This window comes from Setaria italica, chromosome V, assembly GCF_000263155.2.
Source record: "Setaria italica strain Yugu1 chromosome V, Setaria_italica_v2.0, whole genome shotgun sequence".
Lineage (NCBI taxonomy): Eukaryota > Viridiplantae > Streptophyta > Magnoliopsida > Poales > Poaceae > Setaria > Setaria italica.
In genome coordinates this window covers 29,792,988-29,813,114 of record NC_028454.1, presented here as the reverse complement: position 1 = coordinate 29,813,114, position 20,127 = coordinate 29,792,988, and the positions used below count along the sequence as shown (strand labels likewise).

Here is a 20,127-nt window from a genome sequence, read left to right as displayed (position 1 = left end):
TCTGTCAAGGGGGAGACTTTGCATGTATGCATGTTTTCAGGGGGAGTGCATATGTTCAGGAGGAGTATTTGTGAGTTGTTGATGTGCTTATGCTCTTGTACCGGTCGCGTTGAGCTGTTTACCTCTTCTTGAGGAGCCAGTTTTTTGATTTGAGTTTAGATTTTCATGTGATTGGTGTTGAGCCCATTTTCTGCCTCTTCTTGAGGGATCACATGATTTATCTCAGTTGTGTAGAGTTGTTGCCCTTATCTTAGGGGACTGAGATTTTCTATTTTGAGTTTCTTGTTTTCTATTTCAATACTATGAATTTGTGGGGTGTTGTCAATGCACTCATCAAGGGGGAGATTGAGGACCAATGGTGGTCACCCTTGGATGATGAGTGATTGACAATGTTGTGTTGGCTTGATGTTGCTCTTAGCTTGTGATGTGCAGGTGTAGGATGCAACGTGACGGTTGACGGCGTGCGGTGAAGGTCAAGCGAAAGGTTCGTGCCGATGGACCAAGGGCGGTGAAGGATGAACGCGAGTAGGCTTGGACCGATGGACCCGAGGAGTCCGGGCGAAGTCACGGGCGGTCCACATGGTGCACGGAATGGCAAGAGGGCATGATAGGATGGAGACGGCGTCGGTCGAGTTAAGCGGGAGGCTTGGCGGAGGCTGGACACGCGTCGACATCGAGGAGGTTGCGTGGAGGCCAAGCAAAGATGGACGGTTTGGGTGGTTTGGGCCTCAAAACCACCGCGCAGGTAGGTTTCCCGGTTTGGGCCTCAAAACCGGGGGCGAGCCCGGTGCGGCCGGAGCTTCGAGAAGGAGGGCACGTGGCGTCATCGCGAAGCTTGCGTCGAGGCGAAGCAAAGTCGTGAAGGCCGCGTGTCCGTCCGATGCATGGATAAAAACTTGGACCAAAATACCCCTACGTGGGTAGTTATCTTAGTTGTAGCTGTAGGGGTAGTATAGTCTTTCGTCCTGGACTATAAATAAGGATGGGGGCTGGTTATTTCAGTACCTCTTTGCTTAGCAACTCATTATGTTTTGGGTTAGAGGCTAGTCATGTGCTTAAAGTGAGAGGAGAGAGGGAGATTAGAGAGTGATTACTCTTTTCTCTTGATTTCTTCATCTTTAGTGGGTGGATGAAGGGAGGAGGCTAGTCCTATAGAAGATGTTCTCGTGATTTATCTCAAATTGTGCTAAATCTTTGATTCCCGAGTGGTTTTCTTTTTCCCCATTTTCGGAACTATTTTTGGGGAATTTTCATTCATCACGTTTGAGCCCGAATCTCATGAGATTGGTTGAAGGGAAATGTTGCTAAGACCTTGGAGAGCATCTTTGATATGATCCCCTTCTAAATCTCTCACGGATCCGGCTTGGATTTCGAATTTCTTCCAAATCGTGTTCTTGAGTTAGGGTTTCGGTTTTCTCCAAGATTAGTGATGTATACTTGAGTTTTTCAGGATTTGCTTTATAGATCTATTTGCCCTTGGGGTATTGCATCCTTATCTCAAGTTTCATCTTGATCTGTGAAGTATGGGAGGAAATCTTATGATTTCAAGTCTTGGCTGCTCTTCTTGTTCTTCTTGTGTTCTTGTTCTGTTCGTCTCTGTTCATTCGTAGGAATCGTTCCACCGGGAAGGGGCAGGCAGTAGGCGCTCACGTGCGTGGAGCGAGCAGCCTGGTCAGCGGTCCAGCTCGCATGTGAAAGGTGGCCCAGCTGTGCTCAGGTGCTTGAGGCCCAGCGTATGCCAAGCAGGCCCGGGCCAGGTGGCAGCAGCACGCGACCCAGTTCAAGCCTGCTTGCTGCTCAGGCCGGCCACCAGGCCAAGTGGGCCAGCGCAGGTCACCAGGAGCACCAGACCGCAAGAAAAAATCCACTAGCAGACTCCAGCACAGTGAGCATCTTCTTTTGGGTCGTTAGTTGATTCATGCCATTGCTAATTAATCTTTGTTATTTTGTTTAGCATTTTAATCTCTAGTGTCTCTTGCTAATCAGTGCTACTTGCGTTAGTTTTTTTATCACTCTTTGCTAGTCATGCCTAGCACTTAAATTAATCTTTGATTATGCATGCTTAGTTAGATAATTAGCTAGTAGTAATCTTGGTTAACCGGGTGTTGAGAAAACTTGTTGGAGTCAATTCATATCTTGCTTCCGCTATGTCTTGTGCGTCTCTTATCGTTCCTAGGGTGAGCTTGTCACGAGTTGACTTGCGTCATCTTGACGATTAAACGCACGGTGTGCTTTGGGGTTGCGTTTGGGACATAGATCTTGTTCTCGTTGAGAATTTTTATAGGCTCTCATTCACCCCCCTCTGGTCGCTCTTTCGGTCCTTCATCCAGTATTCACTGTCTATATGAATGAATAACACCATCAATTTTCAATTTATACACACGCAACATTCATTCGTGTTCAAGCATTATACTGCTGGAGACGGACTGGTGTACGAGGCAGGCGAAGAAGACTGGCACCACTTCCTCCGCAACTCGTCCATATCAAGCTCACACCTTCTCCGACCTCAACTACCTTTCGGTCATGTCGGCAAAGCCCGGCGGCAGACGGACGGTGACCTGCGCCATCACCACCCACCAGCGTTTGGGGCGCAAAAGGAGGTGGCGCTACACGGTCTCCGTCAGCGCGCCGGTCGGCTTGGACGCGAAGGTCATGCCTTCCAAGTGAGCTCGAGTTCACACAGAACCATGAAGAAGCTGGCTTTCCAAGTGAGCTCTGCTACGCCGACAGGAACAGCGCGTGGCGTGGTGAAGTGATGCGTCCTGCCGGGCTCCGTTACATGCATGGTCAGGTGGGAGAAACGCACAAGGTTCGCGGCTCATTTGTGGTCATTAGTTAACGTGATTCGCAGATGGTGGTTGGGCCGGGGGATCTAGTTGATGTTTCTGTCGGCTTTTCAATTGTATCTTTTTTCATGAGTTGCGATAGAGGATCTGGATGGTTTCCTTTCATGTTTTCAATCGTTTTTCAATTTTCTGTCTGTTTTTAGTTTTCGTTACCGATCCTAATTTTATTGGCTCAAAAGGTGAGTGGAAATTGAAAAGATAATTATCATCCCCATAATAGGTAGTTGCTCTAATTTTTACAACGGTATATGCATGGTATACACTTCGATAAAGAGGTGCTGGTGGTGAAATTTTCTCAAAAGTGCATATAGAGTAGGGCGTATGCACATAAGAAGTTCTGTGCATTCATGTATGTGATATGAGCCTATGCATATTTACTATGTTTTGAAAAAGTAGAATTCGTGAACAACAGCATAATTGCACTTCTTTTTTCTTTTATGCGCTGAAGGTGATTGGCTGATTGCAATATTTGACTTTGTGCGACATCGGTAATTTACGACGCTTTCCTAATTTATTAGGACCAAGTGTACGAGGTGACATGACCTGACTTGCTAGTGGGCATGGCACATCGCCGCTGCAATTTAATTAGTGCGATGCATTATTGACTATCGGTGAGTTTTGCAACTATATATTATCCCTGTCCCATCTAAAAGCTGACACTGTCTGCACTATGAGTTGTGGACTGTGCTTAACACCTCAGCCGATAATCAACATTTTTATTGACAATGGACGCATACGGGTGAAAAGAATTCTGCTCTAGGTCATATGGCGGCCGGGTCCTCGCCGGAGGCCGGCACCCCTCTCGCCCGGCTTCCTGTCGGCGAGTGGGGGACAACGGTCAGCAATCTTTGCGTCTTCGGTGTCTCCTGGTGGTGTCTGCTTCACTATGCAAGGTGGCTCGGCAGGTTTGGCTACAAGAACCGCAAATTTCTTGTTGGGGTGATGATGTGGTTGTGCAGGAGCTACGGGCGAAAGCTCTACCCGAGTGGTGTCGGTGTTAGCAATGACGGCGTCGATTGGGCGTCATTTCCCTCCGTTAAGGCGTTTGCTGTGAGGTTCTCTGCAATGTCAATGGTCTTCTAGGTGAAAACCTTAATCCGGCTTGCCGGATGGGCGGCGACGGCGTCTATAATATCGCGTCCTTCTTGGAGGCGTCGCGGGAAGTCCTTTGGCCTGACCTTCATTACCTAAAACGGAGTTTGTTGTGCAAGAGATAGAAGATAAGTATTTCAAGTCCAGCATCAAGTTTCTAAACACACGAAAGATGTGATGGCTTGGCGACGTATGAAGACAACACAAGAACGAAGCATGGACGACGAAGAAGAATGAAGCTGAGTCTTCTAATTATTTTCTTTGTCATAAAGTTTTCTTTCTTATGTTTTGAGCTCCTTATTGTTGAGGACTAGAGTCTAAGAATTCTTTGTAACCTTTGGCTGTATATGTCCACCATGTGGATATAGTAGGCCGGAATTTATCCTTAATCTAAAAAAAGTCATATGTTTTTAGTAGAGGTGTGAGTTGGGACATTTTGGAAAGCAATTCAATGATTTGAACTAAACATGGTAGGTGGTAAGAACACCAATTTGCACCCCCTGTTTCATGACACTGCAACGTTAAATATGCACTGAGGCTCTTATATATACTAAATAACCTTTTACTCGAATCTCAGTGCAAATTCAACTGCGTAAGAATACACACACATTAAAGAAAGAAATTATATATGTTCGACACAATGCACATTCAGTTAGGTGCCGTTTAGTAGGTCTCAAAATGGCTTCACCTGTGAAGAAAAAAAAGTAGCTTTACTTGTTTTTTAGTTTATTTTTACCTCAGTTTGTAAAATGGCTTCATGATATATAGTGACTTACTTCGCGCGAATAGGTGAGCTGGTAAAAATCCTCCAACCAGACCCTTCATATACAATGTTTAGTACGCGCGCATACCCGCGAATTCGTCCCGTGGTACAGCAGACAAGCTGGGGACATGGATTGGGGCTTAAGGATCGGAGCTCTCTCAGGCACATGCTTGCGGAAAAATGGGCAAGCAAAGTTTTAACTTTTAAGCCTAGTAGACGAAGGCCAAAAGTAGGCACGTGTACCTATGGTGGGAATCTCAAAACAACACTAACGACAAGGATAGCGGATTAGCAGGTGTGGGCGCATATGTTTTCTTGATGGGGCCGGGACACTGGCTTGCTGTGTTTGTTAGTACACGTGTTATAATACGATCACGACTAAAATATGTTCTACGAATTATGGGAGGTGCTCTTCATGTGGCTGAATTGAGGGACGTTTCAGTCGACGTGTTTGAACCGAAATCGCCATTCAAAAATCCAATATGCATTTTTCATCTTAAGCTGATAAGCTCTTTATCTCGTGCGCTATGTTCTCTCTTCCTCCTTCCATGCTCACGCTCATTTCGCTGCCCAAGCAGTCTCTAATACTGTTCTCGCTGTCCACCGTCATGCCACATGCCTGTCCTTGTTCACCCCGCTTCATCTTTTTACATCTACTAGGATGTGCATGTTTAATTACTCGCCATCCGTGTTCAAGCCCCAAAAACCTACTCAGTCAGTTGAAATGTAGAAGGTGAGAGAAGGTGTGTGACACTGGATAGGGATCCTCTGCAATTGAATACTTGACATATGGATCTGATCCTGTACGTCAATGACTCAATTGCAGACACACCAACTGTAGGTGAGTCTCGTCCGATGACACTGTCAAAATGTGGGATAGCTAACAGGCGTACGAAGCCTGTCATCTAGAAAAACAAAGGTAATGGGTGTTAATGACGTCTACTACAAATAAGGCCTCTAAGTTGGGTCCCGACTAGTGTTTTTTCTTAGAGTAAAGTAAGGTCTTTAAACTTGTTCGACTATATCATTTAGGTGTCTATATTCTCATATTGCTGATTTGGCTTTGTAAACTTAGCCTCGGGTATCATTTAGATTCCTATACTCTCAGTGCAGATCCCCCTCCAAACTTGACTTCAGGTGTCATCCAGATTATATTCATATACTCTCAAAATACAATGTCATCACACCAATAAAACTATTAAGATCAATTGTTGTTCTTTTAAGCATCATTATTTTTATTACCTTCTTTTCGGATTGGTTTTGTTGTCCCTTTCAGCTTCTCTAATCAATGATGTTTATAAGTTACTGATTCTAGTTTGGTATAAGGCAACTGCAAGTTATTAAAGTTTGGACAATCTTTCAAGAATAGAGAACGGATGTCAAGCATATTAGTAAGTTATTGCCAAGTTAAAACATCACCAAGCTTTCAGGATTCGTACTCACAAATATTTTTTACAGTTCAAATTCACTTTATTTGACTATAATTAAGTTATACCTATAAAAAATAAGTTTTACTAATTTAATTGGAATAGTATTAAATTTTGAGAGATGACACACCAAGCTAACTTTGGGGGGTCGAATATGCATTTTGAGAGTATAGAAACCTATATAACATCCGAGTCTAAGTTTAAGGGATAAAATTTGCAATTTGAAAAGAGGGGTCTAAATGATATAGCTAAATAAGTTTAGAATCGGTCATGCACTTTACTCCTTTTCTTATTTGAGGTCCAATGTGATCATTCTTTGCCAAAACAGAGTAAGATATGAAGCCTTCTATTGTATAAATCGTGGTCTCAACAAATTTCTATTTGAAACGAAGGTATATCTCTTGTATGTTCGAGTAAAAATAGTAAAGCATCGGAACAAAACTACGGCACTATACATGATGCGGATCATGCATATATGGGTATCCGCAATAATTGACCCATCAGCGTCAACCAGTAATTGAGATATCTCATCAGTAACTACAAAGCCATAACGGCAATTAACTGTTCACAAGCACGTCTTGCAAGTGTAGTTCTTTGCATGATTTGCATCCGGTACGTACGTACTTAAGCTGTACATGCAGATAAGTAACCAATTAACCTAACCCCATAAACTCAGGTACAAATAGTGTAGGCACAGCCCAGCTTAGGGGAGCCTCCTGAGCATGACCTGCGCGCCGTGCTCCGGCTGCAGCAGGCCGAGTGGGAACGGCGCGTGCGTGTAGGCCGGCGAGAGCTCGAACGCGAAGCGCTGCAGGATCATGGCGAGCCCCATCTTGGCCTCGAGCAGCGCGAAGTTCTGGCCGATGCAGGTGCGCGGGCCCCAGCCGAATGGGAAGAAGGCCGGCGCGTCCAAGGACGCCCTGGATATCCCCTCCGCGAACCTCTGCGGCCTGAACTCGCTCGCGTCGGGGCCCCACACGTCCTTGTCGTGGTGGACGCACAGCAGCGGCAGCATCAGCATCACCCCCGCCGGGTACCGGACGCCGCCGAGCTCCATGGGCTTGTACGTCTGCCGCTGCAGCGCCGCCAGCGGCGTGTACAGCCGCAGCACCTCGTACAGTACCATGGTCCCCTGCAATAATGCCACTGCAATCATTAGACGATGCGGCGCGGCTTCTCTGTGATCGATCATAATCCGATCCGCCGATGAGTAAATTAACAGCTACTGTACTTACGATTCTGAGGCGGCTGAGGCCGTCGTAGTCCGGAGTCCTCTCGCCGAAGACGTGGAGCACCTCCTCCCTGGCGCGGTCCTGCCACTCCGGGTGCATGGAGAGCACGATCATCGTCCACGTGAGCAGCACCGACGTGGTCTCCATGCCGGCGAAGTAGAACAGCTTGCACTCCCCGATCACGTCGTCGGTGGTGATGCCGGCCCTCCTCGAGTTGCCGCCGTCTCCCCTGCAGTGCTCCATGTTCGACTCCAGCAGCAGGCCGAGGAGATCGTCGCTGGTCGCGCTCCCGGTTCTCAGCGCGTTCTCCCTCTTGGCGATGATGCCCTTCAGGAGCGCTTCGATCTCCGAAGCGATCTGCTTCATCCTTCGGTTGGTTCTTGTTGGCAAGTACCTGCACGAAACGACGCTTTAGCGCTATGCACACAGTGCGAGCAACGCGAACTTCCCATCTTAAACGGGTGAAAATTAATCAGGAGTACTGGCAGTAGAAAAGAGGATCTCACAAGTATCCAGGGATGTGAAGCTTCTGCATGGCCTGGACGACGAGCTTGACCTGCTCCCCCTGGAGCTGGAAGATCCTCCTTCCTTCGAGGTAGCTGCTGCCAAACGCGGCCCGGGAGATGACATCCCCTGTCAGGTTCTGCATCTCAGGCCACACATCCACCTCGCACGGCTGTCCGTCCGCAACCAGACCCTCCCACCTCATCACCAGATCCGTGCAACACGCGGCGAAAGCCGGCAGCATCCTCTGTAAATGGAAGGAAGATCAAGTCACATCCTGTATGCTCCGGGGGATTCATAATCGAGATACCATTGCGTTATTGGCAGATGTTCACTTCAGCATGCCGGCGGCCACCATACCTTGAGTTTCTCGACATGGAACGCGGGGTTGACGATCCTCCGGTGCTTGGCCCACTTCTCGCCCTCGTGGCTGCCCAGGCCGTTGTGCAGCAACCTCTGGAGCCTACCGAACTTGATCTTCTCGAAGTGGCCGAACTTGTTGGACAGCACCTCCCGCACCAGCTCAGGCTTGGTGATGGTCACCCTTGGCACCGGCCCGAACCAGGTGATGGACGTTTTCCCTGTCATTGTCAACCGTTTTCAGTCACGATTTGTTAGTGGGTCGCTTGATGTGCCACTATTTGGTTTTCTTTGGGGACAGCTGCCGCGGATAAAGGAGTACGATCGAAAACAAGCGACAGCGATAACCGATCAATGAAACGTTAATGGAAGGAAAGGAGCTCTGGTCATCTTCGGGACAAGATTAGCTCATTATCATTGGAACTGCTAGCTAGTACTAGTTTGTTGCGTGGTCCATCTACCCTGTCCTGGGTGAATGCGTTGCTATTGTCACTGGATCCTAGTATCCTGCAATATCCAATGGAAACAGGCTCTACTATATGCTAGGACATGGAAATTTCTTGCTAGCTAGTACTATTCCTTTAAAAGCTCTTTGTCCTGACTCTTGAAATATTATGTATATTTTCAGGAGAAATGTGAAAATTAGCTCAATAACTCTGAAGCGATCTGAAAGCTAGAAAATGACACCCAACACAAGGTACTAGATATTGATAGAGAAACAACGAGTACTAGTCAACTTCAAACTTGATCATAGCAGTATTTGTTCAATTGAAGGTGTTTCCGGAGAAAAGTAAAGTGAAGATGAATGAAGGATTTCAGTCAAAGCAAAAGAATATTGGAATTGGTCAGTATATATCTCTCGTTAGGACTTCAACCAAAGCCCCGTTCCTACAGCTACAGATCTCGTAATGATTAGGACCAGCGACCAGGGAGGCGTGTGCAGAAAGAGGAGGCAGGAAAGCAACGTGCCGTACCGTGCTCCTTCATGGTCTGATGGAATAGCGGCATCGCCCGGGGCACCACGTCGTGGCAGCCCAGCGGCATGGGCCGGGACCTTGCCTCTCTGTTCAGCCGCTCCGTCAGCGGCGCGTCCCCGGCGAGCGAGCGGTACGCCGTACCCCGGAGCCCCTGCGCCCGCAGCGCCCGGGCCAGCCGCCGCGGCCGCCACCACGCCCACTCCAGCGCGCGCACGGCGCACCACGCCAGCGCCGCGCACAGCAACACCTGCTTCCACGGGAACGGCGCCCGCGCGTCGCCGCCGGCGACGGCGCCGAGCAGTAGTCCTATCACGCCGCCGCTGGCCCCCATGGCCGGCTGGCTGGCCGTAGCTAGCGAGCGAGGAACCGGGTTCTTTTGGGCGCAGGGGATCGGAGAGCCGTGTGCGCTCGGCAGCTGACGGGGAGCGGAATGTTTTTCTTGAAGCTAGGACTAGGAGCCTAGGCCAGGGCCGATGAAGCTGGAGTACGAGTGGTGTCTGCTCCCCATTCCGGGCTTTTATAAATAGAGTTGGGTTGCAGGTTGCTTTGTACGTGGTGCGCATCATTTTCGTGCTCGAGCTTTTATTCTTGGGTTCGCTCGCCGTTTCCGCGATGGTTCTACACGGACGCGCGGCCGGTGGTCTTCTCCGGGCACGCGTAGCAGCGTGAAGAAACTTGGAAGAGGGAAGGTCCGCGGCTGGGCAAAGCAAAACAACGTCACCGGGTACGGATCCTGAATTCGTGATCTTTGTGAACGAAAAATTGAACTGTCTAATTTCAGTAAAGTTCCTTCATGGTTTATCATGTTTGGAGCGCGAGGATTTTTTCAGTAGTCTCTTTTAGAATTGAGGTACTTATATTACCATGAAAAACCTACACAATCAGTGTGTGACGGACCCACACCGTACCAAATTTGATAGTGCTAGATTGCATCAGGTGGTTCGCGGTCATGCTATCATTCCCTTTGCTAATTTGATGGAGGGCTTCCTAGGATGGTCGTAGAATTCGGCTCTTGCTGACAAACTTTCGGCACTGCTCTTCTTACGGTACACACTACAGAGTGCACGCCGAACGTCGGTACGGTAGGCTGTTTATAGCCATACAATGGCCCAGTCGAAAGCGTATGTCCGTACCAAGATATCCCCGGGAACAAAAGTGGAAACGGAGATTTATGATTCTCAAAACCACTGCAAACGTAAAGCTTGGAAACCCTCACGTGCATGGCAAGGCCGAGTGCATTGGGTACACCTAATCTTATCGTGCACCCTTGTCTCTTTCACCTGCAGCTTTTGCCTCTAAGTGCTTGACAGCGCCTGCTGCATGGATCGATCTGTTGGGACTCGGGTGCTGAACTGATTATTGGGAGCTTGATCGTGGCCGGGGACGAGCCGGGAGCAGCTGGTCCTCGTGGCCATGTGCCAGCCAGTTTTTATTCGCTTGCCGCTTTGCTGTTCTGGGATCAGGTGCCGCCGCGCAGGCGCGGACGGGGCATGGGCCGGCGTGCCAAGAAAACGCGAAATTGACTGTTTTGCGGAATTCAAAACTTTGGAACAAGCATGCGTCGGTACGGTTGCACACGTGGTACGGAGCAGTTCATCAGATTCATTGAGAGGGGAACGTTGAATTCGTTTTGAGGTGTTCGTGCGAATAGACTTTTGGATTTGTGGAAGCAACAAATCGTTGATCAATAGGCGTCAAGTAAGAAACCAGCTGATATGTGTAGACGAAATGATTTTCTCCGTGTTCACGGGCCCAGTAGTATATCTGACCGTGCTCTCTGACATGTGTATTTATTAAGCAAAAATTTCATCTGATTGCGACATTCGAAAAGATGAGCGGTAAATAAGTCAATGGCGCCTTATCTAGTAGCGCGAGTCTACTTCAACAAAAAACGCATGTGCTCTTTTTTCTGATTCGTCGATACTAAATTTTATTTAGTGAGCAGGTCAATGGGTGACTAGCATGTGGATTGTCTCGAACGTTTTGTTAGCATCAAGGTACATTATCTCATGCCTCTTGGTGAATGTTAAAGAAAGGGAGGCATTGCTGACGACCTGTGCTGAAATTGTGGACGAAGAGGCTCCTTACGGTGAGGGAGCGCGGCGTTGCATTGGCTTACAAGTCGCTGCACCTTGCAATAATGCACATCTAGAATCATCAGCATTGCTGCCAGCCGATGGTGGTGACATGTGTAGTCTCATTCCCTGCTTGTCCTATACTTTTAGCCATAGGCACAGACTCTGTATGCAGTCCCTGTCATAAAATTGTGCGCATGCATGTTTTCCTTATTCTTTAGTGCTTTGCATATATGCCTATATGATCTGTAGAGATAAGATCTGCTCATATGCTCACGCGGTCACGGCATTTCCTCATGTATTGCGCACATGGCGACAACATCTTAACAAAAATTGTTGCGACCACTAGAGAGGAGACCAATGCTCGGCCTAAAGCGACAGTTTTCTGAAGAAATCCAGATCAACACGTCACCTCCTTGTCCCTGATAGGGCTTTGTTGAGCAATAGATGATATATATCAACTGTAGGTGTTAAAATTGGGCTCAGCGAGAGTGTTTAGTCACATGCAAAGCTTAGATGACTAGGTTCTTTGTGATGGAACTTAATTATCCAGTCGGGTTTGAGTGTTCCACTTAATACGTGTACTTTCATTTACAGCTAATTGTTCTTTAGTGGTAGGCGATATGTCCATCATCGACAGTGAGATGCATGTAATTACTCTCAAATCTCAAGATCGAGTCGACACACGTGGCAAACACAGCAAGAGATGTTTGGCCATGTGATGGCACTCATGTTCTCGTCTCAGCGGATCCCCTATATGGCTATATCTCCTCGAGGAGAGAGTTCAAGGGCTCATCTTGATGTGTTCTCTCTAGATCAAGGGCTCATCTTGATGTGTTCTCTCTAGATCATATTGAGGACAATGTACAAATGTGGATCATGCCATATGAGACAGAGATGATCCTACTGTGTCTATTACAATATGGTACAGAGATAAACTAGATAGAGATGATCCAAGACAATATGGTCGATTACTATGATTATACCATGTCTATTACATACTACTTCACACACAAGCTCATGTACATGTACACACTCATCCTTTTGACCGTATACATGTACAACTTACTTTTATGAAATATAAACATCTATGAGAAACTAGATCGATAGATCTAAACAGAAAAAAAAAACTTATTGAGACAAAGCTCTACTCATCTAAGTCATCTTTTTGCTATATCTTGTCATGTTGGCTTGATTGGGTTCATGGTCGGGGTATCTTGTGGGACTTCTTGCTTGCACCTAAGTGCCCATATCCTCAACCAATCAAAAAGAGACATGTCATGCAATTAATCTGCAAAGTTGCCAGCCCACTATCTTGATGAAAACAACAACCAATTTTAGGTGCACACTCAATCCTCACATGCGCGTACTCGTTAGCGAGCAAAAAAAACCAAACAGGTTAAGTAAAAAGGGAAATTTTCCTTACAATCGTCGGATGAAACCTAAATCCCTCATATGTCACGTTATCAGTGATTGTGAAGATCCGATGCATATGAGGGGTAAGTCATATGTCACATCAACATGAATTTTCACCTATCTACTTACACCATCCGTTGAGTAAATCCTCACCTTTATAAAACATGCTACGTATGCAATGCCATCATATACATGCACACATGCTCAACCACCCTATGCACGTCCTATCTTTTATGAATGCCATCATATACATGCATGCACACGTGCTCAACCATATGCACCTCCTATCTTTATGAATACCTGCAAGAGACTAGGATAGCACATTTTAGGCTCTGTTTGGCACAGCTCCACTCCTAAACTCCAGCAACTCCATCAAAAAATTCAGCCAAACACCCTAACTCCAAAACTCCATGGAGTTGCCAACTCCATGGAGCTGTAGTGCAAATGTAAGTGGAGTTTTGGAGCACCTCTTTTGCTGCTTCAGAAACCATTCTTTTGAACCTCCTCGTGGAGTTGGTGGATAATTACCCACCAATGCCACTGGTTATATAGAAAAAACGGTTCGTTCTATTTTCCTCCGAGACTCCACACGCTCGTCTCCACCGTGCTAGTGCCGCCCGTCGCTCCCGCCGCCGGCCGCCGGCCGCTTCGGTCAGAGGGAGATGGAGGGATGAGGGGGGACGGAGGCGAAGGCGGCGCGGGTGGAGGAGCTCTCGTCGGCGGCGGCGCTCGTGAACGGTGAGCTGCTGTTCTGTAATTGCTTCCTGCAATTCTTCAGAATCCGTTCTTCTGATATCTGTGTTGCAAGGATCAGGAGTGGTAGTGTCTAGGAGTGCACAGTTCCTCAATTTTTGTAGCCCGGTACTTACTCAGTAATTTCGATGAGTGCTAAATGCTAATCTGAATCTCTGCCCATGCTCTCTAAATGTAGTTTGGATTAAATTGCAATCTCTGCTCAGAAATGTTTTGTTGTCAGTTGCCAGCATTGGTGTATCACTCGTGGGCAACGGCAGAGAGAGGAAAGAAAGGAGGAAGAAAAGAGGGGGAGAGGATGATAAGTGGGGCCTGAATTGGGGGCAACAATGGCAATTAACACTGAAATCGATTTTTTTTGAAGCTGAGAGTACCCATCTAGCCAAACACCCCATTTTATTTCTGGAGTCCTGGAGTGGAGCTGACTCTACCTGGAGTTTTGGAGTAGAGCAGCTCCATCCAGAGCTGGAGCCATGCCAAACAGAGCCTTAATATTGGCTAAGTCAGAGGTGCCTTGCTTTTGACATGGACAATAATCCGAAAATGCAACATACATTTTGATTCACTAGGTCGAGAATTCAAATCCAGTTGGATAGAATCAGCTACAAAAATCCTAACCAACAATGAGATAGACTCAGTTTGTGAGATGAGTCGATTTTTCTCCTATGATACATGGTACTCTGTACGAGGGATAACAATAGATTTCGAAAAAAAAAATGAATCCCATGCGGCATCATCAATTGGATCGGCTCCGGCACCAGAAACGTCATGCGCAAAAAGAAAAAAAAACAAAATCGGCCCATGCCAGCTGAGCTAACGAAATAGTACTGGTCAAATCTAAAATACTGGACAAGCCGCAGCCAGAGCTTGTGGTCATAATACTGGGCGCCCACGAAAGGGCCCAACAAGGAGGCTGGCGTCCTGAGTGCTCCGATTCGGACAACGGTTGTTCTCTTGATCGGAGGGAGGGGCGTGATTTCTGCCACCCAAAGGTCAACGCAGCGACGCCACCGAGCCAATCAATTGAGCCTTTAGTTCACCCCCAACTCCCAACTTTGGCACTATGCAAAAAGAAGATTCCCCATCACATCAAACTTGCGGTACATGTATGGAGTACTAAATGTAGACGAAATTAAAAACTAATTGCACAATTTTATTGTACTTTGCGAGACGAATCTTTTGAGCCTAATTAGTCAATATTTGGACAATAATTTACAAATACAAACGAAACGCTACAGTGTGCTATAGTGCTGTAACAGTAATTTGGCACCTCCAAATTTTGGCAACTAAACAAGGCCCCCAAACCAGATATACAGGCTCAGCCATGCAGAGCTGGGCACGGGCGGTTACTCGTACAGCAGTGAAGGGCCACATCGGGCATAAGTCCATGGGCACTGGTTATGGTGCCGCCAAGAGCTATGTTAAACAGAGGCCTGTCACCACCGTCCGTGGATTCCACGGCGACACAAGTTTGGAGGACGTGAATCAGGTGATGAGGTTAGTAGCCGAGGTGCGGGCGATGGGGGTGAAGTTGGATGAGACTGCCGCGGAAAGGGCTCAGCTGGACCATGTCTGGAGTTGTATCCATGCCACCGTAGTTGGCTGCGTACTTGCTCAAATCTCGTTTCGAATCTTTGATCAAACTATCGGCGGTACTAAGGAGTAAATATTACTGTAATTTTCTTTTTTGCTACGTCTTCTTTATACTGGTTCTTGTTTTTCTTAAATATAAATTGGGTATAAGATGCCTAGAGCGTCTTTTGTTAAAAAAATGTCCATGCAATTGGTTAGCTAGCCTTTTGTTTTCTCTAATAACCAAATTAAAGTTAGATATTGTTTTCATTGTGAAGCGGAAGTGTTTACCGAATTTGGATGCACAACTACATGTGCCCGTTATGATGAGCACCGGGCATTGATTCCCTAATTTTCCCTTTTCACGGTATATATTTTTTCCAAAACAATAAACGTACAGCTTTCAGTTCAAGTAGCACGGAGTCAAGACAAAAATGCATGTACGTGTGTATAGGTGCAACTAGCAAGAACCGATGTGTCTCCAGGCGTTCACTTCTCCATTGAACAGCCAAAGAGCAACCACAGAGGCGCATACTCAACTTGATTATATACTAGTCCATCAACCCGTACTTCCGCACGGATTAATATTTTTAGAAGCTATTATATTTAAAAATTATGTAGAAATTAAACTCCTAGCTAATAATCAAAATTATTTACCTACTACTTTCTTATTTTTCAATACTTCAACATAATACTTATATTCAACATAATACTTATATAGATATTATATAGATACGTACCTATCAGTGATTGATTTTTAATTAATAATTACTCTATGCACTTTTTCATCCACGTTCGTACTTTTTCCATTTTGTATCACACCTCCAATCCTCCATACATTATGTTCATTATGTTTAGCATACAAATCAGTATTTTTCATCGATTCCTCACATACATGTATAAATGGTCTAAATGGTGGCACTCATCATGTGTATATACTTTAACTTATTTTTTTTATATTAACAATGATATAAATAAGTAATTTAGAATCATATATTAGTTTACTTTTTGACATTTCTGTATGATGCACATGAAAGATAATTAGATTAAAATTTTGGTGTTTACTTTAGGTTATTTTTAATAACGACATACATGGGTAACATAGATAAAATTTTAGACTGACATTTTAAGTTATGGTTTATAATGATGCGTATTAGTAAATTGGATGAAGATTATGGGGTTACTTTAGATTATTTTTTATAATAGCTGAGCTCGGTAATTTAGATACAGATTTAGAGCTCATTTTTGAATATTTTCAAAATGACAGTGGTGGGTAACTTTTTAGAAAATATAATAGATCAATGGCTATGATTATTAGAGTTTACAGGATTGGTGCTTGATGTTTTTAATTTTTATGAGAATTTGTCTCTTTTTTCTAGCTTGCCTCGTGGGAACTAATGCGGAGTCTCCAATGAAAAAAATAAGACTACATTGCTACAAAACTATTACCATAAGCTACCTCTCATTTGTTAAATATTCGAACACAATACTTATGTAGATATATACTTAATATCTTCATCCAATTATGATAGATTTTAGTTAGTTATTACTCTATAATATTTTCATCCACATTTATAATCTTTAACTTTTCACTTTGCATCGCGGGTATGCGCTTGAATTTGTTTAATGAATCCTAAGTTTGAGAAACAATTTTAGCATATAAATTTATATTCTCATCACTTTATATCCTTATAAATTGTAACACACATCATACGTAAAGACCTTAATTATTATATCATATACCAATAGTGTAAGATATAGACGATTTAGAATCATATATTGCTGTATATTTTTAATTAAGGTTATTTGATTAAAATGTAGGGTTACATCATGTTATTTTTAATAATGGCATGTGTGGGTAATATAGACGCAAATTTAAGGGTTTACTTTTTTTAAGTAATAGTGGTAGGCAATTCAGTTGCAAATTAGAGGGTTATTTTAAATATTGTTTATAATGGCATAAGTGGCTAATTTTGATGAAGATTAGAGGTTGCTTTAGTTTATTTTATATAATGGAATAGGTGGGTAATTTATATATAGATTTAGTGGGTTACTTTAGACTATTTTTATAATGGCATAGGTGGGTAATTTTTTACAAAACATAAGAGATCTAATGACTATGATGATTTTAATCTATCGATTGATGGTCGGATATTTTACTTTTTTTAAGAATTTCTAGGATTTCTCTCTTTGTCTAGAGTATCTACCTAAGAATCCTAGATGGCTTCATCTGGACGGTTCAAAAGGAGCCTCCAATTAGCAATAGTAAGATGGGAACAACATCTACTAAAGCTATTGGCGATAATAAGATTGATAGTAACAGTAATCATCAATATGTCTGCAATAGAGAACTAGTCGGCCAAAGATTAATTAAATATTTCGGTAGTAGTAGATGCAAACGGAAAACCTTGAAGCTCTCCACCCGTCTGCTAAGCAGCCACGATCAGAAAATATAAATTCTAGCGGAATTTGATGCATACCTAGAAAATATATTTTTGATCACGCATGAGCACGACCTCGACGAATCAGCATCAACAATCTTCAATGGATAATGGGGGGAGCACCCTCTATTGTTTACTTTTTTGAGCTAACAGTGAGTGACAGGAATCAATCTGAAGCTTGAATGGCCCAATATGTTACAAAGTGACCAAGTTTCACAAGATACTGACAAACCATTGCTAAGATATTAATTTATTTCCAATGCACATAGCTACGGTATAGCTTTATTACATCAACAGGTAACATTGCAAGTAATTGTAAACAAGTAACTGATTGCCGTATCAGATCACCCTAATAAGCTTAATCTGTGCACCATGCATCGGACGTAACGTCATCACCGTATGTGGCGCATGAGTATAGGATTGCGCGAGCTCAAACTCAAATCGCTGGAGGATCATGCACAACGCCATCTTGGCCTCAAGAAGCGCAAAGTTTTGACCGATGCATGTGCGAGGTCCCCAGCCAAACGGTAGGAACGCACTTGGGTCCTTGGACGCCTTCGAAATCCCCTCAGCGAACCTCTCTGGTTTGAAATCGTGGGCGTCACTTCCCCAGATGTCAGGGTCGTGGTGGATAAAAAGAATAGGGATCTCAATGAATGCACTAGCTGGATACGTGACATTTCCAATCTTCATCTCCTTGTAGGTTCTCCGGCTGAACACGACGGCGGGCGGGTATAATCGGAGAACCTCGTACAGGATCATATTCACCTGCAATTAAATACGCAAAGATATAGAGCAAGACTATTCATGCCTTTACACTTTACCATTGATGCATCGTGAAATAGGGAATTACTCCTCCATTCTAAATTGTAGGTTGTTTTGATTTTTATAGGTGTATAGTTTTTGCTACGCACTTAGATATAACTAATATATGTCTAGATGTATAATAATATTAATCTAGAAAAGTTAAAATGAACTACAATTTGAAATGTAAGGAGCAGTGACTTGTTTCAAGAACTCACCGTTTTGAGCCGGCTCAATCCCTCGTATTCTGGTTTAGTCCTCCCGAACAGGCCAATAACTTCCTCCCTTGCACGGTCTTGCCACTCTCGGTGCATGCTTAGCAAGACCATTGTCCATGTCATTAACACTGACGTTGTCTCCATCCCAGCAAGGTAGAACACCTTGCACTCCTCAATGACATCTTCGATTGTCATTCCCAGGCTGGACTGGCCATTCTCGTCTGTGTCTCTCATGTTTGACTCCAGCAATATGCCCAGCAAGTCATCTTTGGTGGGTTCACCTTCTTTCATGGCTTGAATTCTTTTCCCAATCAACCCTCGTAAAATTGAGTTGACCTCCTTCTGGATTTGGCGCATTCTTCTGTTGTTTTTGGTTGGCAAGTTCCTGCAGAAAACACGAAAAAGGCCCACAACATTAACAGGCGTGTAACTAAAGAAGAAGAGAACCAGAGCAACCACAGCAGAGTAACTTACATGTAACCAGGAATGGCAATCTTCTGAATGGCAGCTACGAAGCGCTCAGCTTGCTCGGACTGGAGCTGGAAAAGCCTTCTTCCTTCATGGTAGCTGCTGCCGAATGCTGTGCGGGAAATGACATCTCCGGTGAGGGCCTGGAGCTCTGACCAGACGTCCAGCTCGCACGAACCATCAGAGTCAAGGGACTGCTCCCATTTGTCGACAAGCTCTTCGCAACACGCGGAAAACGCCGGCAGCATGAGCTGCAGAGGTCATACGCTCCAACGATCAATCACAATTTAACTCAATCTTCGAAAGCTATTACGCACTGGTAACTGTAAAATTGAAACTTGATATATACAGTACCTTTAGCTTCTCGAGATGGAAGGCAGGGTTGAGGATCCTCCTGTGCTTGACCCATTTCTCGCCCTCGTGGCTCGTGAGTCCGTCGGAGATCAGCTTCGTCAAGGCCGGGAACTGGGGCTTCTCGAAGTGGCCGAACTTGTTGGAGAGCAAGTCCTTGACCAGCGCCGGATCAGTGATGGTCACGTTGGGAATCGGCCCGAACCAAGAGAAGCACGTCTTGCCGTTCTCCCGGACGTTGTTGTAGAGGAACGGCGTGACGCGGGGGACGATGTCGTGGCACCCCAGCGGCAGCGGACTGGCCCAGGCCTCCTCGTTGAGCCGGCCGAACTCCTTGACGTCGCCGGTGAGGAAGCGGTACGTCGTGCCCCGGAGGCCCTGCGCGCGCAGAGCTCGCTCGAGCCGCCGCGGCTGCCACCATAGCTTGTTCAGCAGCCGGCCGCCCTGCCACAGCAGCACAAAGCCTGCAGGGACGCCGTAGACCAGGAGGCTGCGTGGTACCGAGGCCACAGCTGCGAACAAGGCTCCAAGAACCATTGCTGACGATGATTGCAAAATAAAGTGGACCTTGACTATATAAGGATATGCTTGGTACGGCACTTGGGGTCAGGTTGTTCTATATATAGAGAGGTTTGACATGACTGAATGATTGTTATCCCTTGCTCATTTGTTTAAGGTTTCTTGGAGTGTAAGACTTGCTCTGCACTCTGGTCAAAACGAGCGGCGGAGCTTAACACGATGCACGATATGAACTTGGTGGAGAAGAAATTCCGACAGGCAGCGACACTATGTGGTGATCTGTTAGGTGTTGCTTCGAATTTGCTTAAT

The 20,127-nt window shown here is 45.4% G+C and overlaps 2 protein-coding genes across 2 annotated transcripts; both read right to left on the bottom strand.

The window, feature by feature from the left end:
• Positions 1–6,477: 6,477 nt before the first annotated feature.
• On the bottom strand, positions 6,478–9,706 carry LOC101760427 (cytochrome P450 72A14). The gene is made up of 5 exons (XM_004969179.4): positions 9,199–9,706; positions 8,225–8,445; positions 7,867–8,111; positions 7,364–7,754; positions 6,478–7,260 (listed from the first exon to the last, which is right to left on the bottom strand). The coding sequence occupies exons 1-5, from the start codon at positions 9,530–9,532 to the stop codon at positions 6,832–6,834; spliced, it is 1,620 nt and encodes a 539-aa protein (XP_004969236.1). The 5' UTR covers positions 9,533–9,706; the 3' UTR covers positions 6,478–6,831.
• A 7,909-nt stretch (positions 9,707–17,615) lies between these two features.
• On the bottom strand, positions 17,616–19,874 carry LOC101760026 (cytochrome P450 72A15). The gene is made up of 4 exons (XM_004969178.3): positions 19,303–19,874; positions 18,955–19,199; positions 18,481–18,865; positions 17,616–18,226 (listed from the first exon to the last, which is right to left on the bottom strand). Exons 1-4 carry the CDS (start codon positions 19,834–19,836, stop codon positions 17,798–17,800), a joined length of 1,593 nt encoding a protein of 530 aa, XP_004969235.1. The 5' UTR covers positions 19,837–19,874; the 3' UTR covers positions 17,616–17,797.
• Between the last annotated feature and the right edge of the window lie 253 nt (positions 19,875–20,127).

Coding starts and splice junctions, on each gene's coding strand:
- LOC101760026 (XM_004969178.3), bottom strand. CDS start 19,836: ATGGTTCTTGGAGCCTTGTTCGCAGCTGTGGCCTCGGTACCACGCAGC. Junction 19,200..19,302: donor TCCATCTCGAGAAGCTAAAG/GTACTGTATATA, acceptor TGACCTCTGCAG/CTCATGCTGCCGGCGTTTTC. Junction 18,866..18,954: donor ATTGCCATTCCTGGTTACAT/GTAAGTTACTCT, acceptor TGTTTTCTGCAG/GAACTTGCCAACCAAAAACA.
- LOC101760427 (XM_004969179.4), bottom strand. CDS start 9,532: ATGGGGGCCAGCGGCGGCGTGATAGGACTACTGCTCGGCGCCGTCGCC. Junction 8,446..9,198: donor TCAGACCATGAAGGAGCACG/GTACGGCACGTT, acceptor TGACAATGACAG/GGAAAACGTCCATCACCTGG. Junction 7,755..7,866: donor CTTCACATCCCTGGATACTT/GTGAGATCCTCT, acceptor CGTTTCGTGCAG/GTACTTGCCAACAAGAACCA.